General features: G+C 37.0%; 1 protein-coding gene across 1 annotated transcript; it reads left to right on the forward strand.

The window, feature by feature from the left end:
- The first annotated feature begins 205 nt into the window (after positions 1-205).
- On the forward strand, positions 206-14,881 carry LOC129884660 (uncharacterized). The gene is made up of 5 exons (XM_055958980.1): positions 206-701; positions 1,631-1,787; positions 13,416-13,466; positions 13,693-13,785; positions 14,467-14,881. Exons 1-5 carry the CDS (start codon positions 556-558, stop codon positions 14,542-14,544), a joined length of 525 nt encoding a protein of 174 aa, XP_055814955.1. The 5' UTR covers positions 206-555; the 3' UTR covers positions 14,545-14,881.
- Positions 14,882-18,241: the final 3,360 nt, after the last annotated feature.

Genomic DNA, 18,241 nt, shown 5'->3' on the forward strand with positions numbered 1-18,241 from the left:
GGAAAGTTCAAAATTTTGAAAATTACAAATTTATTATGAATAAAATAATAAAATAGTTGATCAAATTTAAAGTTATTATTATTATAAGTATATAAGCCACAAATGCATCAACTTATGACTGATTTTATTTGGTGTTTTATCAAACACATAAATAAATTAAATAATAAATATAAGTCAGTTTGACCAATAAGCCAAACAATCTCGTCAAACAATTGATTTGCAAATTCTTGTTTATGGAGTCGGTTCTTTTGTATTGTTCCAGTTACGTTGCTTTGCCTACTAACCCCTCCATAGATTGAAATTCGGGGTGCAAAAGAATATTCTACAAGTCGTATGATCAAACCATGTGGCTGGCTGTCTCGTTGGCTTCTTCATTTTCGCAACCCAAAAGAGGTCTCTTACAACTTTCCTCAGGAATAGAATTCACAAGACCCGACTTCAGAGGATCCTTTGTTGTTGTTTCTACACTTCCTCTCTATACCCAACTCTTAGATTAAAACTTTGAAATCTGAATCTTCAAGAAACTTATTTGAAGCTCAAGAAATCATAGGGAATATGGATAAGATGACGGGTACCATGGCAACCTCTGCAACAACGACAACGGGGTCTGTCGGGTCATCTTCATTTTTCACTAATTATCCCCTTATGTCTGCTCTCATTGCCTTTGCTCTCGCCCAATCCACCAAGCTCTTCACTTCATGGTATCATTCCTCCTCTTTTGTCCTTCTTTTTTTTTTTTTTCTAAAATAAATATTATATATATTTGAGAGTCCGTTTATGTTATTCAAGAAATCTTGTGACTTAGATTCAATAACAGAATTGTTCTGCATTTTCTGGAAACATGGACATTGGTCACTCTGATTCAGATTGTTAGCTTATTATATTAAATGCTTTAGGACCTTATCCGGCATTCAGATGAGGATCTTGACATTCAACAGCTGTTACAACACAACCTGCTTTTTCAGTTTTTGGACCTTACACATATATGAGACTAAATATTAAGAATGTATATTATAAACAATAGATCCAACCCACTTGTCTCAAAACAGATATCCCTATCATTGGAATAGGATATTCACACTAAAGATGAGTTTTAGGGGCTTGACCAAGGTGATAAGATAGGACACGAAATGCCCAAGCCCGGAGGCAAAGGAGAGTAGAATGAAGTGAAGATTGATGCTATTCATCAAGAGCTTGGTTAAGTATCCAAGAACATATTTTTTGCTGGTTGGATCTGAATCTGCTCTGTAATTATGTATTTTCTGTCTTTTCCGCCGCTGCCACGTTATTATCTGGGTTCATTTGATGAAATATGATTTTTCTAGACAGAAGAGTGAGTTGGGTTCATTTGATGAAATATGATTTTCCTAGAGAGAAAAGTTAGTTTTGTTTAAAACCACTATTACAAATTCAAATACTCAAATTCTCTGTTCGTGTGTTTATTTGGCACAATAGAAGGATTCTGCTAATGGAAAGTTAACTGTCACATGGGTATTTTTCATTATTATTGGCATTTCAAAGGTATATGCACATCTCTGCTTACAATTATCTGCTTATATTACAAATGAATTACATGATTTAGTCAGAGATCAGGCAATTTGAATGTGGTACTGAAAAGGATTACTCACAGGTACAAGGAAAGACGATGGGATCTTAAGCAACTTGTTGGATCTGGTGGAATGCCATCATCCCATTCATCAACTGTAACTGCCCTAGCTGTGGCTGTTGGTTTGCAGGAGGGCTTCGGGGGACCGCTCTTTGCTTGTGCATTAGTTTTAGCTTGTGTGGTATCATCTCTCTCTCTCTCTCCCAATTATATGTATCACTGTTGAACTTCGGCCTATAAACTTTTTTTTTTGATGAAGTAAGGTATTTCGTCAAAAAGCATCAATCAGATGCGGAATTACAGGATAAACAACACTTATTGCACTGTTAGAAAGATGCAGTTCTCAGCTTGTACATGCCTCATCACTAGAATTCAAATGTTAATAATTCGTGCCTGGAAGATTTTGTACATGCTTCATCTCAGAAAACTCAAGTTTTATGTAGTAGTGCCTTTAAGAGTTGTTACTCATTTATTGGTTTGGTTATTTATGCACAACATATCACCTCATGTATGAGGGTGCCAAAATCAGGGTAAGGACAGTAGGAGGTGACTCAGAGCACTTCCCAGTTGTGATGGGGTTGCATCAAGGATCAACTCTTAGTCCGTTTTTATTTGCCTTGGTGATGGATGGATTGACGCGACAAATTCAAGGTGATGCCATGGTGTATGCTTTTCGCGGACGACATAGTCCTGATCGATGAGACTCGTAGTGGAGTTAACGCTAAGCTGGAGGATTGGAGACATACCTTGGAGTCTAAAGGGTTTAAGCTGAGTAGGACCAAGACAGACAACTTAGAGTGCAAGTTCAGTGAGACACCTCAGGAGGTTGACGCGGAAGTTAGGCTTGGTGACCAGGCCATCCAAAAGAAAAGTAGTTTCAAGTACCTTGGGTCTATCATGCAAGGCAGCGGGGAAATTAACGATGATGTCACACACCGTATTGGGGCAGGGTGGATAAAATGGAGGCCCGCTTTTGGTGTGCTATGTGACAAGAAGGTGCCACCACAACTTAAGGGCAAGTTCTACAAAGTGGTGGTTAGACCGACTATGTTATATAGGGCGGAATGTTGGCCAGTTAAGGTTTCTCACGTTCAAAAGATGAAAGTTGTCGAGATGAGAATATTGAGATGGATGTGTGGGCATATCAGGAGCGACAGGATTAGAAAGAGGCTATTCGGGACAAGGTAGGAGTGACCTCGGTGGAAGACAAGATGCGGAAAATGCGACTGAGATGGTTTGGGCATGTGAAGAGGAGAGACACAGATGCCCCAGTGCGGAGGTGTGAGAGGTTGGCCATGGATGGTTTCAGAAGAGGTAGGGGTAGACCGAAGAAATATTAGGGAGAGGTGATTAGACAGGACATGACGCAGCTACAGCTTATCGAGGACATGACGCAGCTACAGCTTATCGAGGACATGACCTTAGATAGGAGGGTATGGAGGACCCCACATTAGGGTAGAAGACTAGTACATAGTCTTGTTATTCTCCCTTATTAGTAGGCGCATTAGCGCACTATAATTTCTTGTGCTCGGATTTCTGTTATTATCTATTACTTTCTATACTTTGATTACTCTATTTTATCTGTGTCGCTCTCGTTATTTTCTTTCCCATATCGCTTTGAACTTCTTAGCCTTATCTAACCTCTTTTTATGCTTTTATTGAGCCGAAGGTCTTTCAAAAACAGCCGTCCTACCTTCGTAGGAGTAAGGTCTGCGTACACTTTACCCTCCCCAGACCTCACGTTGTGGGATTTCACTGGGTTGTTGTTGTTGTTGTTGTATATTACCTCAGGTTGCTAGGGATATTGTATAGTCTATATAATAGAGGGATCTTTCATGGAACTAGCTATATAGGATTATGGTGTGGTCTGGTTAAAATTTTGATCCTGAATATGGGATTGTTTCCTGTGTTAGTCATAATAATTTTATCTAACCTTATAACTATCAAACACATTTTTAAGATTAACTGTTGAATCCAACTTTGTTGTTTTTGAAACAGCTAACATTTGTATTGATATTAGTACTTAGGTAGTACGGGGAAGAGCCATATTTACAACAAAGGAAGGTAAAACCAAAAACATCAAAAAAGACTTCCAAAGAAACTGATCCTAACTCTAGATGAACCCTAAAACAGCTAGAATTGACTCTGTCTTATTAGAGTAAACATTTGTACACCAAAAGCAAAACAACAAAATACATTTACGTTTAATCTCCTGCACATTTTTGCTCCTATTATCAAAACATTTGTCATTTCTTCTCTCTCCATATAGTCCACCAAATGCAGGCACAAATAATCCTCCATCCGCTTCTGTTTCTAAGTCCAAATCTAGCTTCCTCCCAACTGAAAAGAGTATCATCAATCTTAGTCGGCATTATCCATGAGATGCCTTTGAGATTAAGGAAAATCTGCCACAGTTGGTTAGTGACTTTACAGTGTTGGAAAAGTTGTCTAACTGTCTCAGCATCCTTTCCATATAAAGGACATATGTTGCATAGTGGAATTCTCCTCTTTGCCACATTGTCCACAGTCAAAACAACCTCATTAGCTAGAGCCAAGTGAAACATGCCACTTTGTGTGGTACTTTGGCTTTCCAAATGTGCGTCCAAGGCCACTTAATAATCTAAGCTCCAGTTTGGTTTGTCAGCTTGTATCCCTCTTTCACCTTATATATGCATTTGCTATGCCCATTCCACCATAAGAAATCCTCTCCTCTTTGTAGTCCTTCAAAGTTCTCCAAACACTTGTACAATCCAGTCATTCTTGGTATTTCCCAATCATTTAAATGTCCTCTGAGGACCAAATCCCAGCCTTGTTGTGTCCACATTTCAGCAACTGTCTTGTGTTGATGTTGAACCAAAGCAAAGATGTCAGGAAATAAGCTTTGTAAACTATCAGGACCCATCCATTGTGTCTAACCAAAAAAGAGTCTTGTTGCCATTGTGTACCTTGATAGTAGATGAACTTTTAAGGAATGGCCAGAAAAGCCTGATGGTTCTCCAAAGACTAACACCATAAGGGGTAGTGACTTCTTTAGTTACCCAATTGTCTAGCTCCCCGTACTTGTTCTTGATGACATTGCACCATAAAGCTTGAGCCTCCTGTGGGTATCTCCATAGCCATTTCACCTTAAGAGTTTTTCTTTGGTTTTTAAGGTTCTTGATGCCTAATCCACCTTTCCTTTTGCTTCTGATAATATTCTTCCATTTACCAGGTGGTCCTTTCTACTTCTTGTTGCCTTGTCTCCTGATTTTATCCAACCTTTGAACCACTGTTTATCCAACCTTTGAACCACTGTCTATTTTATCCAGTGACCTTGGAGAATCTTCTCAGCCAAGAATCTATTTAGAAACTCAAAAATAAATAAGTCTCCATACATTTCATATATATTCAACCTGAAAGCAGATTTCCAATTGGCTGCTGACCATCTCCTAATGTCATCTAGGGTGGGTTTCTCTTCAATGTCCTTTCCGACATACCCAACTAAGCATCTTTTGAGCAAGCCATCCTCTTTAGATTCAGAAGCTACTTCAATATCGATGTTTCCCTTCTGTATCCTCACCTCAGCTTCTCTATGATTCCGACTGCCATTTTACTTTCTTGTACTGCCTTAACATTTGAGTAGTTGGTTTTCAGGGAAGAACTGTCAAGTCCAACTAGAAGAACATTTAATGAAGCTCTCTATCTTAAATGCAATATCACACCAACCAACATTTAAAGTTGTTTCTGAGATAATGATGACTGTTCTCCCACCTCCATTCAAGGATAATATGCTCATGTATCTACCATATTCATTATATTCCCTGGTGAAAAAGTGCTTTGTATCATGGTATGTGGTTTTCCATTTCCTAACTACTTTCTGCTTATCGTTGGAGGCCTTTAAGCACAAAACAAATCCATTCCATGATCTTGTTGCTTATGGATGATCTTCTCATCATATTACGACTTCTTTCCACCCATTCAAACCAGATAGCACTATCATATGTCCACCTAGTGTTGTCAAAAGACTTAAAACCAGCATTGAAGTAAATCCTATTCTCCCCCATCTTTGTGCAGACAACTGTCTAATCTGATCTGAAAGGAAGAAGGGTTGGTAGCTATCACAAAAGGTGGTAATTGAGGATGGGTTAACAAGGAAAGGGGTTAATTTCCTGCTGGAACCACCGGAAAAGGTGTTCTGCACTGCTAAGAATTAGGAGAGAAAAATCTTGGGAAGAGTGCCTGAGAGCATTTCCCCAAACTTCTTTATTTTTTTTTACCAACTACTGCTGAAAGCAAGGTTGAAATGGCACTAGAATGCCTAGGTTATGAATAGGTTCGAATCTCTCGTGTTCTTTATACAAGGAAAGAAGGGAAGAAAGGGAAACACGATCAGCTCAAGCTTCAACAAGAGTATCTACGCTCACTAGAAGTACTAAGAATGAAGCCTAAGCCCTGAAGCAAGGCGTAAGGAACTAAGGCATGCATCATAGGAAGTGTTTGGCAACCAAATATTAAGAAAGAAATGTCTAATTTATGTGGCCCATGAGCTCTAGTATGAAAAGGGCAGCACCAAAACAATGGATTAATTGTTAGGAAAATGTTTATGGATAAAAATATTGATCATAAGGAATAGGAATTTAGAAATTAGTATAAAGAAACTAGTATCTAAATCTAATTCAAAATTTTAGAATTGCATATTTGCATCTGAACCCAAATACACCAGATGACTGTTTGACACAATTGGCATGGCTTTAACTTTATATATCTCTTAATTGCAATCACTTCAATTCCAGTTCTCATATTTATAGTTATTTTTTCTTTCATTAAACAAATGAATACATACATACATCAGCAAAGGACATGCATTAATTGCGTTTTGTGCTTACGGTTCTGAAAGATGTTGGCAGTTTTTACACATGTAACTTTTAACCATACTACTTTTCTGTCAGCATCATTATAACTTTTACTTACAGGTGCATCTATTTAAACATTGTATATATATATATATATATATATATATATATATATATAGAGAGAGAGAGAGAGAGAGAGAGCATTAACAAATGCAAGAATTCAGAAGCTTTGATGCTTTAGGAATTTTATTTTTGTTTACTACATTGCATATTTATAGATGTCATCAAACCTTAGTCATTCAGCATAAAATAAATTTCGACGAAGAAATAAATTTATTTTTGGTGCTTTGAAGGAAATACAGTCCATAAGAATTCAAATAGAATAAAGACCAGTTGCAAAAGCTCCCAGGTGCAATTCCCAATGTTCCTTCTCTCTCCTACTTTCTAGGAGGGAGAATCTCACTTTTCCGGCAGCTTTCACCGGAATGAGACCTTCTTTCAAGCCACCAATAATCACCCACTGTGATTATTGAGAAACACCTTAGTATCTTTTAGATAAAGGATGGAGGAAACCAGAATCTACTTCAATGCAGGGTTTAAATTCTTTGATATTACCAGATGGGAGACTGATAAGGTTGAGTGGTATGAATGGGTGGAAAGGAGTAGGAAGATTATGCGCAAATCTTCAATGAACAGGTGATGGAGTGGATATGCGTCTGCATGAATGAATCATCAAAGGAAAAAGAAGGAAACTAGGAGATGGAAGCTGGCAGAAAGGGAAGCAGAACACTTCTGTACAAAAAAGCATAATGAACATTGGAGATTTATAAGCATTACAACATTAAATAGTGGGGGGAGATCAGGTCTAACCATTGTAGAAAAAGCAGTTAATGCTGGGTGGTTGGACATTGCTTCAAAGATAGACAGGTTCATTAAATGCCAGGGGAAGAAAGAGATGACACCCAACACAAGGATGACGGATGCTGATTATTCCTATGCAAGTGCTTTACAAGAGAGTAAATGGCAAACCAGGAACCTATGCACAGCTGAGATCAATAGCAAGAAAGGAACAATAGAAGTACTAGACAAAATGGATGCCCAAGAGGATAGCCTACTAAGGAGATGTCTGGTTGGGTACTGTAGAGAGGAGCCAAAGGAAGCCAAAGGAAGGGCCAACTTTTGCCATATTAGAAGATGGTCCACAACATGGAAAAAAGTCTTCGGAGTAAACATCTATGAGTTGTATGGTGAGATGTTCCTCTTCGAGTTCCCAAATAGATACATTGCGGAGCAGACCATTCATGGTCCATGGAGATGGAAAAATTACAGATTTCATCTCAAATGGTGGAAGCCAACAATTGGGTGTATCCCAAAAGCAGCAATTGTAGAGAAAACCTGGGTTAGAACAGTGGGAATTTACAATGGGTTTCTTTATCAAGTGCTGGGAGGTGGTGAAGCAGAACATCCTGGACACCTTTTAAAACTTCTATGATCAGGGAGTGTTTGAGAAGGGTTTTACTGCAAGATTCATAGCACTTATTCCTAATTAGAAAGGTGCCAAGGAGTTTAGGGACTTTAGACCTATAAGTTTGATTGGCAGTATTTACAAGTTGCTCTCTAAAATACTGACTGAGAGACTGAAAAGGGTCATTAGCAAGTTGGTAGATTCTCAGCAAATGTCATTCATTGGAGGGAGACAAATTATGGATGTGGTCTTGATTGTCGATGAAGCTGTCGATTCCAAAGTTAAGCAGAAGAAACCAAGCATTCTCTGTAAGTTGGACATAGAGAAAACTTATGACCATGTTAACGGAGATACCTCATAAAGGTATTAGAAATGATGGGTTTTGGGCAGAAGGGGCTGAAATGGATGGAGCAATGTATTTCAACAGTCAGCTTCTTAGTTCTAGTCAATGGTTCTCCTGCAAGATTCTTCCAATCACATTGAGGACTCAGGCAAAGTGATCCTCTGTCACCTTTTCTATTCCTAATTGCTATGGAAGGACTGAATAACATGATCAAGACAGCCAAGTTAAGAGGTTGGATAAAGGGTTTTGAAGTGGCCAGAGAAGGGACTGACAGTTTGGAAGTGACACATCTACGATATGCAGATGACACACTTATCTTTTCTGATGCTGAGGAAGATCAACTGAAGCACTTAAGAGTGATTTTGGTTCTGTTTGAAGGGGTCTCTGGTTTGCATATTAACTGGAGAAAGAGTATAATGTACCATAATTAATGAAGTCAACAACATGAGCTGGTTAGCAACAATCCTTCGTGGTGAAGTTGGCACTTTGCCAACTACATACTTGGGATTACCTCTGGGAGCCAAATCTATGTCCATAGATATATGGAATAATGTGATTGAGAAGTGTGAAAAAAAAACTAGCTAGGTGGAACACACAATACTTGTCTACGGGTGGAAGATTGACACTAATCAATTCAGTTCTTGATGCTCTTCCAACTTACATGATGTCCCTTTTTCCTATCCCACCAGGGGTCACCAAGAGGTTGGACAGTATTAGAAGAAAATTTCCGTGGCAGGGTGATAAGGAAAAGAAAGGATTTCACTTGGTAAAGTGGAAATCAGTGATAACTGGGAAGAAGAATGGAGGTTTAGGGATTACGAACCTAAACTTGCAAAGTAAAGCTCTTCGAATGAAATAGTTTTGGAAGTCTGCAAATGGTAACCAACTGTTGTGGGAAAGGGTGATTGGGCATAAATATATAGCAGAAGACAAATGGATGACCAAAGAGGTGACTACTCCTTATGGGGTCAGCCTTTGGAGGTCCATTAGGAATCTGTGGAATGAAGTGAAGAACAGTTCAAAGGTGAACGGTTTTGATGGGAGAAAGACCATGTTTTGGAAGGATAACTGGCATGAGAAAGGCAATTTGGAAGAGTTATTTCCTGATGTTTACAGCTTAGTTACATTTCAGCAAGTGTTTATAGCAGATTTATGGACTCTATAGGGGTGGAACTTCAACTTCAGAAAAGACGCTCAATGACTGGGAGGTTCAGAGAGTAGCTGAATTTCTCAACATAGTGGACGCTTTCAATGGACTTCAAACAAGGGAGGATTTTCTATGAAAGTTGGAGGTCATACTTAAAATTTGAAGCCAAGTTTAGGGGCCAATTTATGTATTATGCCAATTTTCTATGGTGGACAGGAAACAATAGAGGAGTATACAAAGTCAATAGAGCTTATAAACTGATGGATCAGACAAACCAACAAATTACCAATTGGCCATGGAAACAAATATGGAAAGCAGAATACCCCATAAAGTATCTTGCTTTGTCTGGTTGTTGGCCAAAGAAGCAACTCTTACTCAAGACAATGTCATGAAGAGAGGGATAACCTTATTCTCTAGATGTTTTCTTTGTGGGGAGACTTTAGAGACTGTTAACCATCTGTTTCTACATTGCAAGTACACTCAACAATTATGGATAATCTTTTTGAGTCTCAAAGTCATTTCCTGGACTATGCCTAGGAAAGTTTTTGAGGCTTTAAAGAGTTGGGAGGAAGCAGGAGTACTGGCAAAAGATAGAGGCAGACGGAGACATCCCTGCTGCAATATGGAAAGAGAGGAACTGTAGGTGTTTTGAGAGCGTAGAGAATAGCGTGCAGAAAGTGATTGCTATTATGTTTTTGGTGTAATCAGTTATACTCAAATGATACCGTCTCTTTAATTGATGTTTTAGACTCAATTTAGCAATAGAGCAGTAAGAATTGGGGCCACTTGTATATAAGGTTTTAGTACAACCCATGTACTGTTTGGTGATATAATACAAAGTTACCAAGTTAAAAGAAAAAAAAGAATTCAAATAGAAACGCCACCCATAAATTTTCTCTATCCTAGTACTACCTTGTTAAGCATGTGGTATTATTGTTGAATGATTGAGTAGTAGTTAAAAAAATTGAAATGTTTAAGAAATTGAAACTTGTATTTATGTATCAAAGAAAACATGAAGATCCTTTTATTGGAGTAGGGGTTGTGCTAGATTTGTTAAATAGGGAAGTTGATAAACAGAATGTAGGCTGTAATGCTGACAGGTACACTGGGAAATGTTTAAGCATAAAAGAATCTAAAATACCACTACTCGGAAACATCATTGAGGATGTCTACTTCTGGAAAAAGAGATAGAAAGGGAGTAGTTTACTAAAGTTCATTGTGTACTCAATAAGATCCATTAAAATTGACTTAAGATCACAAGTCTTGAAGTTACTCTTTGCATCTGTACTGTCTAGGATGTGGATTTTGCCTCAATAGTGGCCAAGTCTTATCAGCTATCTTTGAAGGATACATCAATGGTTCTCGTGGTTGATACCATAGTCTTGCCATCTGTCGCGAGCCCAATTTGTCTAAGCCGTAATGCACCTAACCCCACCGTTAGGCAAACCCAAAAAGAAATAACAACTCAACATGACATTTAAGAGACATGAATAAGTCTAAAAGCAGTAAAATATCATCTGAATATATGTCTAGAGTCAGTACAATGTAGAAACCATTACAAACCCCAGAATTTTGTGATACAAGTCATGAGCCTCTAAGATAATAGAATAATGCATCTGACTCAATAACAATACTATCTGGAATAAAAGAATAATATAAAGATTAGAAAAGGGAATCGAAGGTGCTGTGAATAGGACCAAGCAACTCACCACGACAATCTTCAATCAGTTCTTGGCTCACTCCTCGGCTCTACTGGTGCACAGACACAAAGTGCAGCAAGTATAGTATGAGTACACTAACACTTAAGTAAATATCACCGGCTGCCCACAACAAGGTAGTGGCATGAGTTGGTTTGTCAATACTCACTTAAATAACATAAAAAGGGCAGCCCGGTGCACTTAAGCTCCCGCTATGCGCAGGGTCCGGGGAAGGGCCCGACCACAAGGGTCTATTGTACGCAGCCTTACCTTGCATTTCTGCCAGAGTCTATTTCCAAAACTTGAACCCGTGACCTCCTGGTCACATGGCAACAACTTTACTAGTTAAATAACACGTGCAATAAATATATATTTGCGATCGAATAAAGCACAGAAACTACAAGATAAGGTATGTACATATACAACATATTAAGATTTGCATGGATACATCTTATTAAGATATGCACAAATACAACATATTAAGATATGCACCAATTATGAGTCAGAAATTAAGTGTATGATAAACACTAAGCCTTTATTCAACACCGGTGCTTCCAGCACCAACAATCCTGCATGTACATCGCCCGAGTGACTTGGGCGATACAGTACTCATGAGGGGAAGATCCATATCCACATGCCAAATGGACAACTCACGTGCTATAAAATAATTCCCACAGACAACTAACATGCCATAGTCAAATCTAGGCGTGAAACCAGGTATGCTATTATAAAGCATACGAGTAGTACATGACTACAACTACACATGTAATCCGACATACATATAGCTCATAATGTAAAACTAGCTTAGATAATGATGCCTATAACATTATACTAGCATGAATCAATGCTTAAATTAGTCATCACACAGGAAAAACATATAAAGCACGTATGTTAACAACGCCCTATACCTCGCATAGAAATTATAACCCCGGTATGCATATATATACTAGTCGCCTCTTATATACGATGCTCCCATCTATATAGTATATGTAACACAATGTCAATTTGTGAATTTTTTTTTGTTGTGGTCAAAGTCTTAACTTACCACACTCCAAATCAACTACACGAGCTCAATCTATTCAAAAGAATATTCAACGAGGCTAGGTGGAGACATTTATTTCAATTTCATATTTTAGACTAGGTCGAAGTAAAAATGAACTCAAAATGTCAATCCTGAGTTCCGTGGTCAAACACCGAAATAAATAACGTTCTCAGGTTACCCATAACCCTACGAAACCAAATCTATGATTAGATTTCTAATCTAACGTCAAATCAATGTTTAAATCCCCAATTTCTACATTCAGTTTCATGATTTAGATGCCCAAATCTAGCTGAAAAACATGCATAATCGCTAGAATAAGTGTATAACGTTTCTCAAAACTATAAGTTGAATCGATGTCAAATCCCCTTCAACCCATAGCTTAGGTCGTCCAAAATTGTGTTGGAATGTCAAAACTCCCAAAAAACAGACCTCTTATACTTCAGGTTTCATTGCAATTGCGGTGGCTAGCCTCCAATTACGGCATCACAAAGCGGCCAGAGGCTTGCAATTGCTCTTTGATTCTATTCAACTTTGCAATTGCTCTATGATTCTATTCAATTTTGCAATAGCTATGGGCCAGGTTGCAATTGCGGTGGCTACATCTTCAATTGTGACGGCCCAGGGAAAAATAAAATCTACATCGTGCTGACAATCGATTTCTTTCCCAAAACCCACCGGACGCCCTTGAGTCCCTACCCAAACTATCCAACATGTTCCAAAACATTGTATGGACCCATGGGAAGTCTCAAATCAAGGAACATGATGCAAATACTGAAAAAGAGGGGTTCTTTGTTATGCCATCAGATTTACCACCTTCATCAAATTGATCCTGAAATTAGAGCGAATGCAGGCCTGACTGCTGGTAATCGGAAGGGTCCCTGTTGTTCCCATGTGTTTTCCCATTGTTACACTTAGAGTTGGTCAAGATGTCATATGAAAACCACCTGTATCGTTTTTTTAAAAGTAGCCTTTCATCTTATTTTCTTGCTCATCTTAATTTTTCTGGGAAGGTGGGATAAATATAAATACTTTGTTTGATAGCAAGGATAACCACAAGAAGATTTATTAACATTAGATCCAAGTGGTTCCTGAAAGTAAGAAAACATCCTTCTTATGTATTGTCCAAGGGTAAGGCTAGGGGCTCGTGTGTCCTGGCTTTTGGCCAAAGTTATCCTCTTTCGTGATTATCTAATACTGTTCCTAAATGAAGTAACTGAGCATTTGGTCTTCTGTTGTATTTCTGATAACCAAGAGATCTTTAATGCCTTAAATTCTTGTGGCAGGTCATGTATGATGCCACGGGTGTAAGATTACATGCTGGACGTCAGGCAGAGGTGTGATTCTCGTGTTGATTTTTCTATTTGGATATCTGCTTTGATATTGAAGCATGTCTATTAACTTACATGCATGATGCCTTGCTTACATTTGTCTACAGGAATTTTCAAGAAAAGACTTCTTATCCTTTCAGTACTTTTAGAATAGCATTATAATCATTTGCACAGAAATTCAGTAAACATATACCAACATTCATCTATAACTCTCTGTTCTTTTTCTTTTCAGGTCCTGAATCAAATTTTATATGAACTTCCTACTGAACATCCTCTTGCAGATAGCAGACCATTACGAGAACTCCTTGGTCACACTCCTCCTCAGGTTTCTTATTGGCTTTAATCCTTATCGACCTTAAAAACTTTCTGAAATTTAACTCCCTCCCCCCACCCCATTTTGCCATGTTGACAAGTTTCTTTTCAATGTTGTTTCTTTGTTTTCTTTGCCTTATATCTTTCTGTATTCTCTTCATTTTTCTTATGTCTGGTAATTTCAATTTCACCTTTAAAATATAATTAATTTAATTACTTGATCATTTTCTTTACTGAGGGGTGGAGGGGCAGGGAGCGCATGAATGATAATGATGTACATGTGTGTGTGTATGCAGTCTGTCCTTGTGAAAAAAACTTCTCCAGCTCGGAATCCTTCACAGGAAATTGACTATGGATAGTACCTAATCTTTCCAACAGTAGATCATTATTTACTTTTGACCATTCTCTTCTTACCGTAAAAATAAGTTGTATGAAATAACCTTTCCAAAAATGTCTTGTGGAATAATGGTAATGGAAAAAGTAATGTCTTGTGGAATAATGCTGATGGGAAAAAAATTCTTAGTCAACAATCTAATGTTACCTATCCTGCATAAGATGCAATTCCAAGAGTGAACTTCACAATGTCATATTAGTGGACATCTATGCTTAATGTTTCCGACATTTCACATGATGAATTGTAACAACTTCAAAGAGTGAATTCTACAGCTTTAATTTGGAAGGCTTTCAACTGCAGGTTGTAGCTGGTGGAATATTGGGATTGACGACTGCAACGGCTATTCATTTTATCACAGGTTCAGGACATCAAGCATGACATTAAAGAAGCTGTTGCTTACTATGTTACAGTCAGTGAAATACGACATTTGTGATATCAGGCCAAAAGTTGCAGATATCTCATTTCACCTCTGAATTGCGCTGGATGGTATTGACTGCAGTGGTGCACATTTAGTATTTCAGATAACTCATTGCCTCCTAACAGGTTCAGAAGAAGCGCTAATATTCATTTAGGAGTTTATACACTTTACACTATGCAGATAAATATTATCTACAATGAACTGCAACCTTAACTTAAGCAGCACACTTTTCAGGAAAGTGGTTACAGTGTGTTTTCCATCTCTGTTTATGTTTCTCTATATTACCTCAATTACTCAAGTACCTCATTCCCTAATTCTCTAACTCACAACATCTTCACTTGTCCAATTAATTTGATAAACTACTTTCTTCCACTTATATATATATATATATATAATTTTTTTTTTTTTTTGCATGTATATATAGTTTGAATTGAAAATAACGGGTTTAATCAAACGTGTAAAACCTGCTCTAGATGTTCGCTTCTGAGGTAGATAACTAGATATTGGATAATTTCATGTTGAAATTTGTCTCCATTTTCTGATTTATTTATAACAATGACCTAACAATTGTATTTAATAAATATTAATCCGACAAAAATAACCCCCTCCCATTCCGCCAACGCTTCAGTCGCCCTTTCTTCTTCTTGAGTTAAAATTGTCAAAAATTAATGCTAATCAACTTCAAATGATCTCAAATTTTAGATTTAGTTTTCCAACAATATTCTTAACAGACCCCAAATGATCTCAAATTTTAGATTTAGCTTTCCAACAATATTCTTAACAGACCCCAACAGATACATCAAGCAAATCTATTTAATTTAATAGAATCACTTAGGACTTCACACCAAGTTTCAAATCTTTTAATTTCAACAACGGTTTCCAAATCTTTTCAGTGGATTTCACCAACAATAATAAAAATAGGATATTTAAGCTTATCATGACGATTAAAGAACGTCATGGCTTAAAAGCAAAACTTCAGGAATACTGTATCTATCAATCCTGATAGTGTACTACAAATATTGTCTAATAGGCAACACTTGTCACGTTGGTGAAAAAATAAATTAGTTATTACTTTATTAATACAAATTTAACCATATTATAATTACAACAAAATAAACAGCAACGCACAAATGATTATTATACAACATACACAAGTGGTTCGTAATATACCTCACGTCTTGTTACATTGGCATCTTACTTCTCTAGCTGACGCATCATGGGAAACTGTTTCTTCAAGCTGTGGGGTCCAGCCCCATTGTTGAAGTAAAAAGGCATAATACATAAATTGCTTTATAAATTTGGCTTCAAATTTTAAGTATGATCTTCAACTTTCATAATGCACAAGTAGGCACTTTAACTATCCATTTTTTTTTTTAAAAAATGTGAAACCGACAACCTTATTAAGTGATATACAAACGCTCCTACATGGATCTTTTAGACACTCAGTGGCTGCCACGTAATTACAACCTTTATATATATATTTTATAATTAAAAAAAACAAAAAAATAAAGGAAACAAAAGAAAATTTTGTTTTGGAAAAAAAGCTTTGAATTTTTTTGCTTTTCTGCACCATCCCTGCCTCCCCCAAAAAAAAATTAAAAAAAATAATATTGTTTGAAAAAAGTTTTGAATATTTTTTTCATCACCCCACCCAGCCCAGCTCGCCCCCTCCCAAAAAAATTAATTTTGTCTTGAAATAAAAATTTTGATTTTTTTTTGTTTTTTCGGACCACCTCATCCCCACCCCACTCACCCCCTCCCCTGTCAAAATTAATTTTTGTTTTGAAAAAAAAAGTTTTGAATTTTTTTTTACTGTTTTGCACCACCCACCCCTGTCCCAACCCCACCTCCTCCCATATATATATATATATATAAGGTATTCATTAAGGGTAGAATTGTCATTTCCGCTTTTTTTTTTTTACTGTTGTAAGCCTCGAAAATTACACCTGACGTGCCTGAATTGATTTCCCATCACGCGTTATGTCAGGTTGGATTCGCGTATTTTTTTATTTAAGAAATGGATAGTAAAAGGGCCTACTTGTGCACTATGAAAGTTGGAGGTCATACTTAAAATTTGAAGCCAAGTTTAGGGGCCAATTTATGTATTATGCCAAGTAAAAAATATACAATAATTTTTCAAACATAAATCTTTTACCAAAGAAAATCTGCATTATTGAAAATGTTGAAAGGTTGGTAGTTGAAAATGTTGAAAATTTAGTGTATTTAATGATGTCACCCATGACATCACAGGGATAATTTTTTTTATAAATAGAGCAATCTTACTGATTTGTAAGAACACACCAAGATAGAGAGAAAAAATATTAGAGAGCCCATAGATTATAAGTAAATAGTTTGTGAAGAAAAATAGAGTGTGATCGATATTTTAGTAAGGTGGGAAACCAAAAGAATGTTATTCCTTTTGAGTGTGTTGTGGTCACTTTGAGTATTGTACTCGTAACTACCCAGTGTAAAAGTTCTTACTATAGTGATAGCAGTTGCTCCTCTTGACCCGTGTTTTCCTTATTTAAAAGGATTTTCACGTAAAATTCTTTGTGTCATTATTTTCCCATTTTATTTTCACTATTTTGACCATATATATTTTTATTTTAGTTCATATTTTCCCAACAAACTGGTATCAGAATTTTTTTTTATCTGAGTATGTTCTGTGGTTGCATCATAGTTTGAACTTCTACATCAAAAAAGATTTACTTTGATTTTTGGAAAGTGTGAGCACTACTTTGCTGGAAAATAAAATAGAGTTTCCTTTAAGTCTAATCCTCCTTCAAGAAAGAAAGACTTTAGGTGGTGCACTCTACTTTGTCACTTTTATTGATGACTGCTCAAGAAAGCTTTGGGTCTATGTCTTGAAGACTAAAGACCAAGTGTTAGGTATCTTTAAGCAGTTTCAAGCTTCAGTTGAAAGAGAAACTGGAAAGAAACTAAAATGTATTCGTACTGATAATGGTGGTGAATATTGTGGACCATTTGAAGAATACTACAAGCATCAAGGTATTAGACACCAGAAGACTACTTCTAAGACTCCTCAGATTAATGGGTTGGCGGAGAGGATGAACAGGACCTTGATGGAAAGAGTTAGATGTTTGCTTTCTGAAGCAATGTTGCTGAACTCTTTTTGGGGTGAAATCTTATTGACCGTTACACATGTTGTTAACTTATCTCCTGCTGTTGCTTTGCAAAGTAATGTTCCAAATAGAGTTTGGTATAACAAAGATGTTTCTTATGACCATATGAGAGTATTTGGTTGAAAATCTTTTGTATATGTCCCGATAGATGAGAGGTCAAAGTTAGATGCTAAGACAAGGCAGTGCATCTTTGTTGTCTATGGCCTTGATGAATTTGGTTACAGGCTATATGATCCAATTAAGAAGAAGCTTGTGAGAAGCCGCGATATCGTCTTCATGGAAAATCAAATCATTAAATATATTGACAAAGCGGAGAATCTAAAATCTTCAAGTTCATATGGAGTAGTCCATCTTGATCAAGTTCCTCATACAAGTGTGTATGCCATTGTTGGTCTTGATGATAATGGTAATGCTCAGAATCAAGTCCTAGATCAACATGTTGATGTTGATAATAACAATGATGTTGTTGTTGATGATACTTCAACCCATGAAGTTGTGGATGAATCAAATATTT

The sequence above is a fragment of the Solanum dulcamara genome, chromosome 1 (genome assembly GCF_947179165.1).
Source record: "Solanum dulcamara chromosome 1, daSolDulc1.2, whole genome shotgun sequence".
Taxonomy (NCBI): domain Eukaryota; kingdom Viridiplantae; phylum Streptophyta; class Magnoliopsida; order Solanales; family Solanaceae; genus Solanum; species Solanum dulcamara.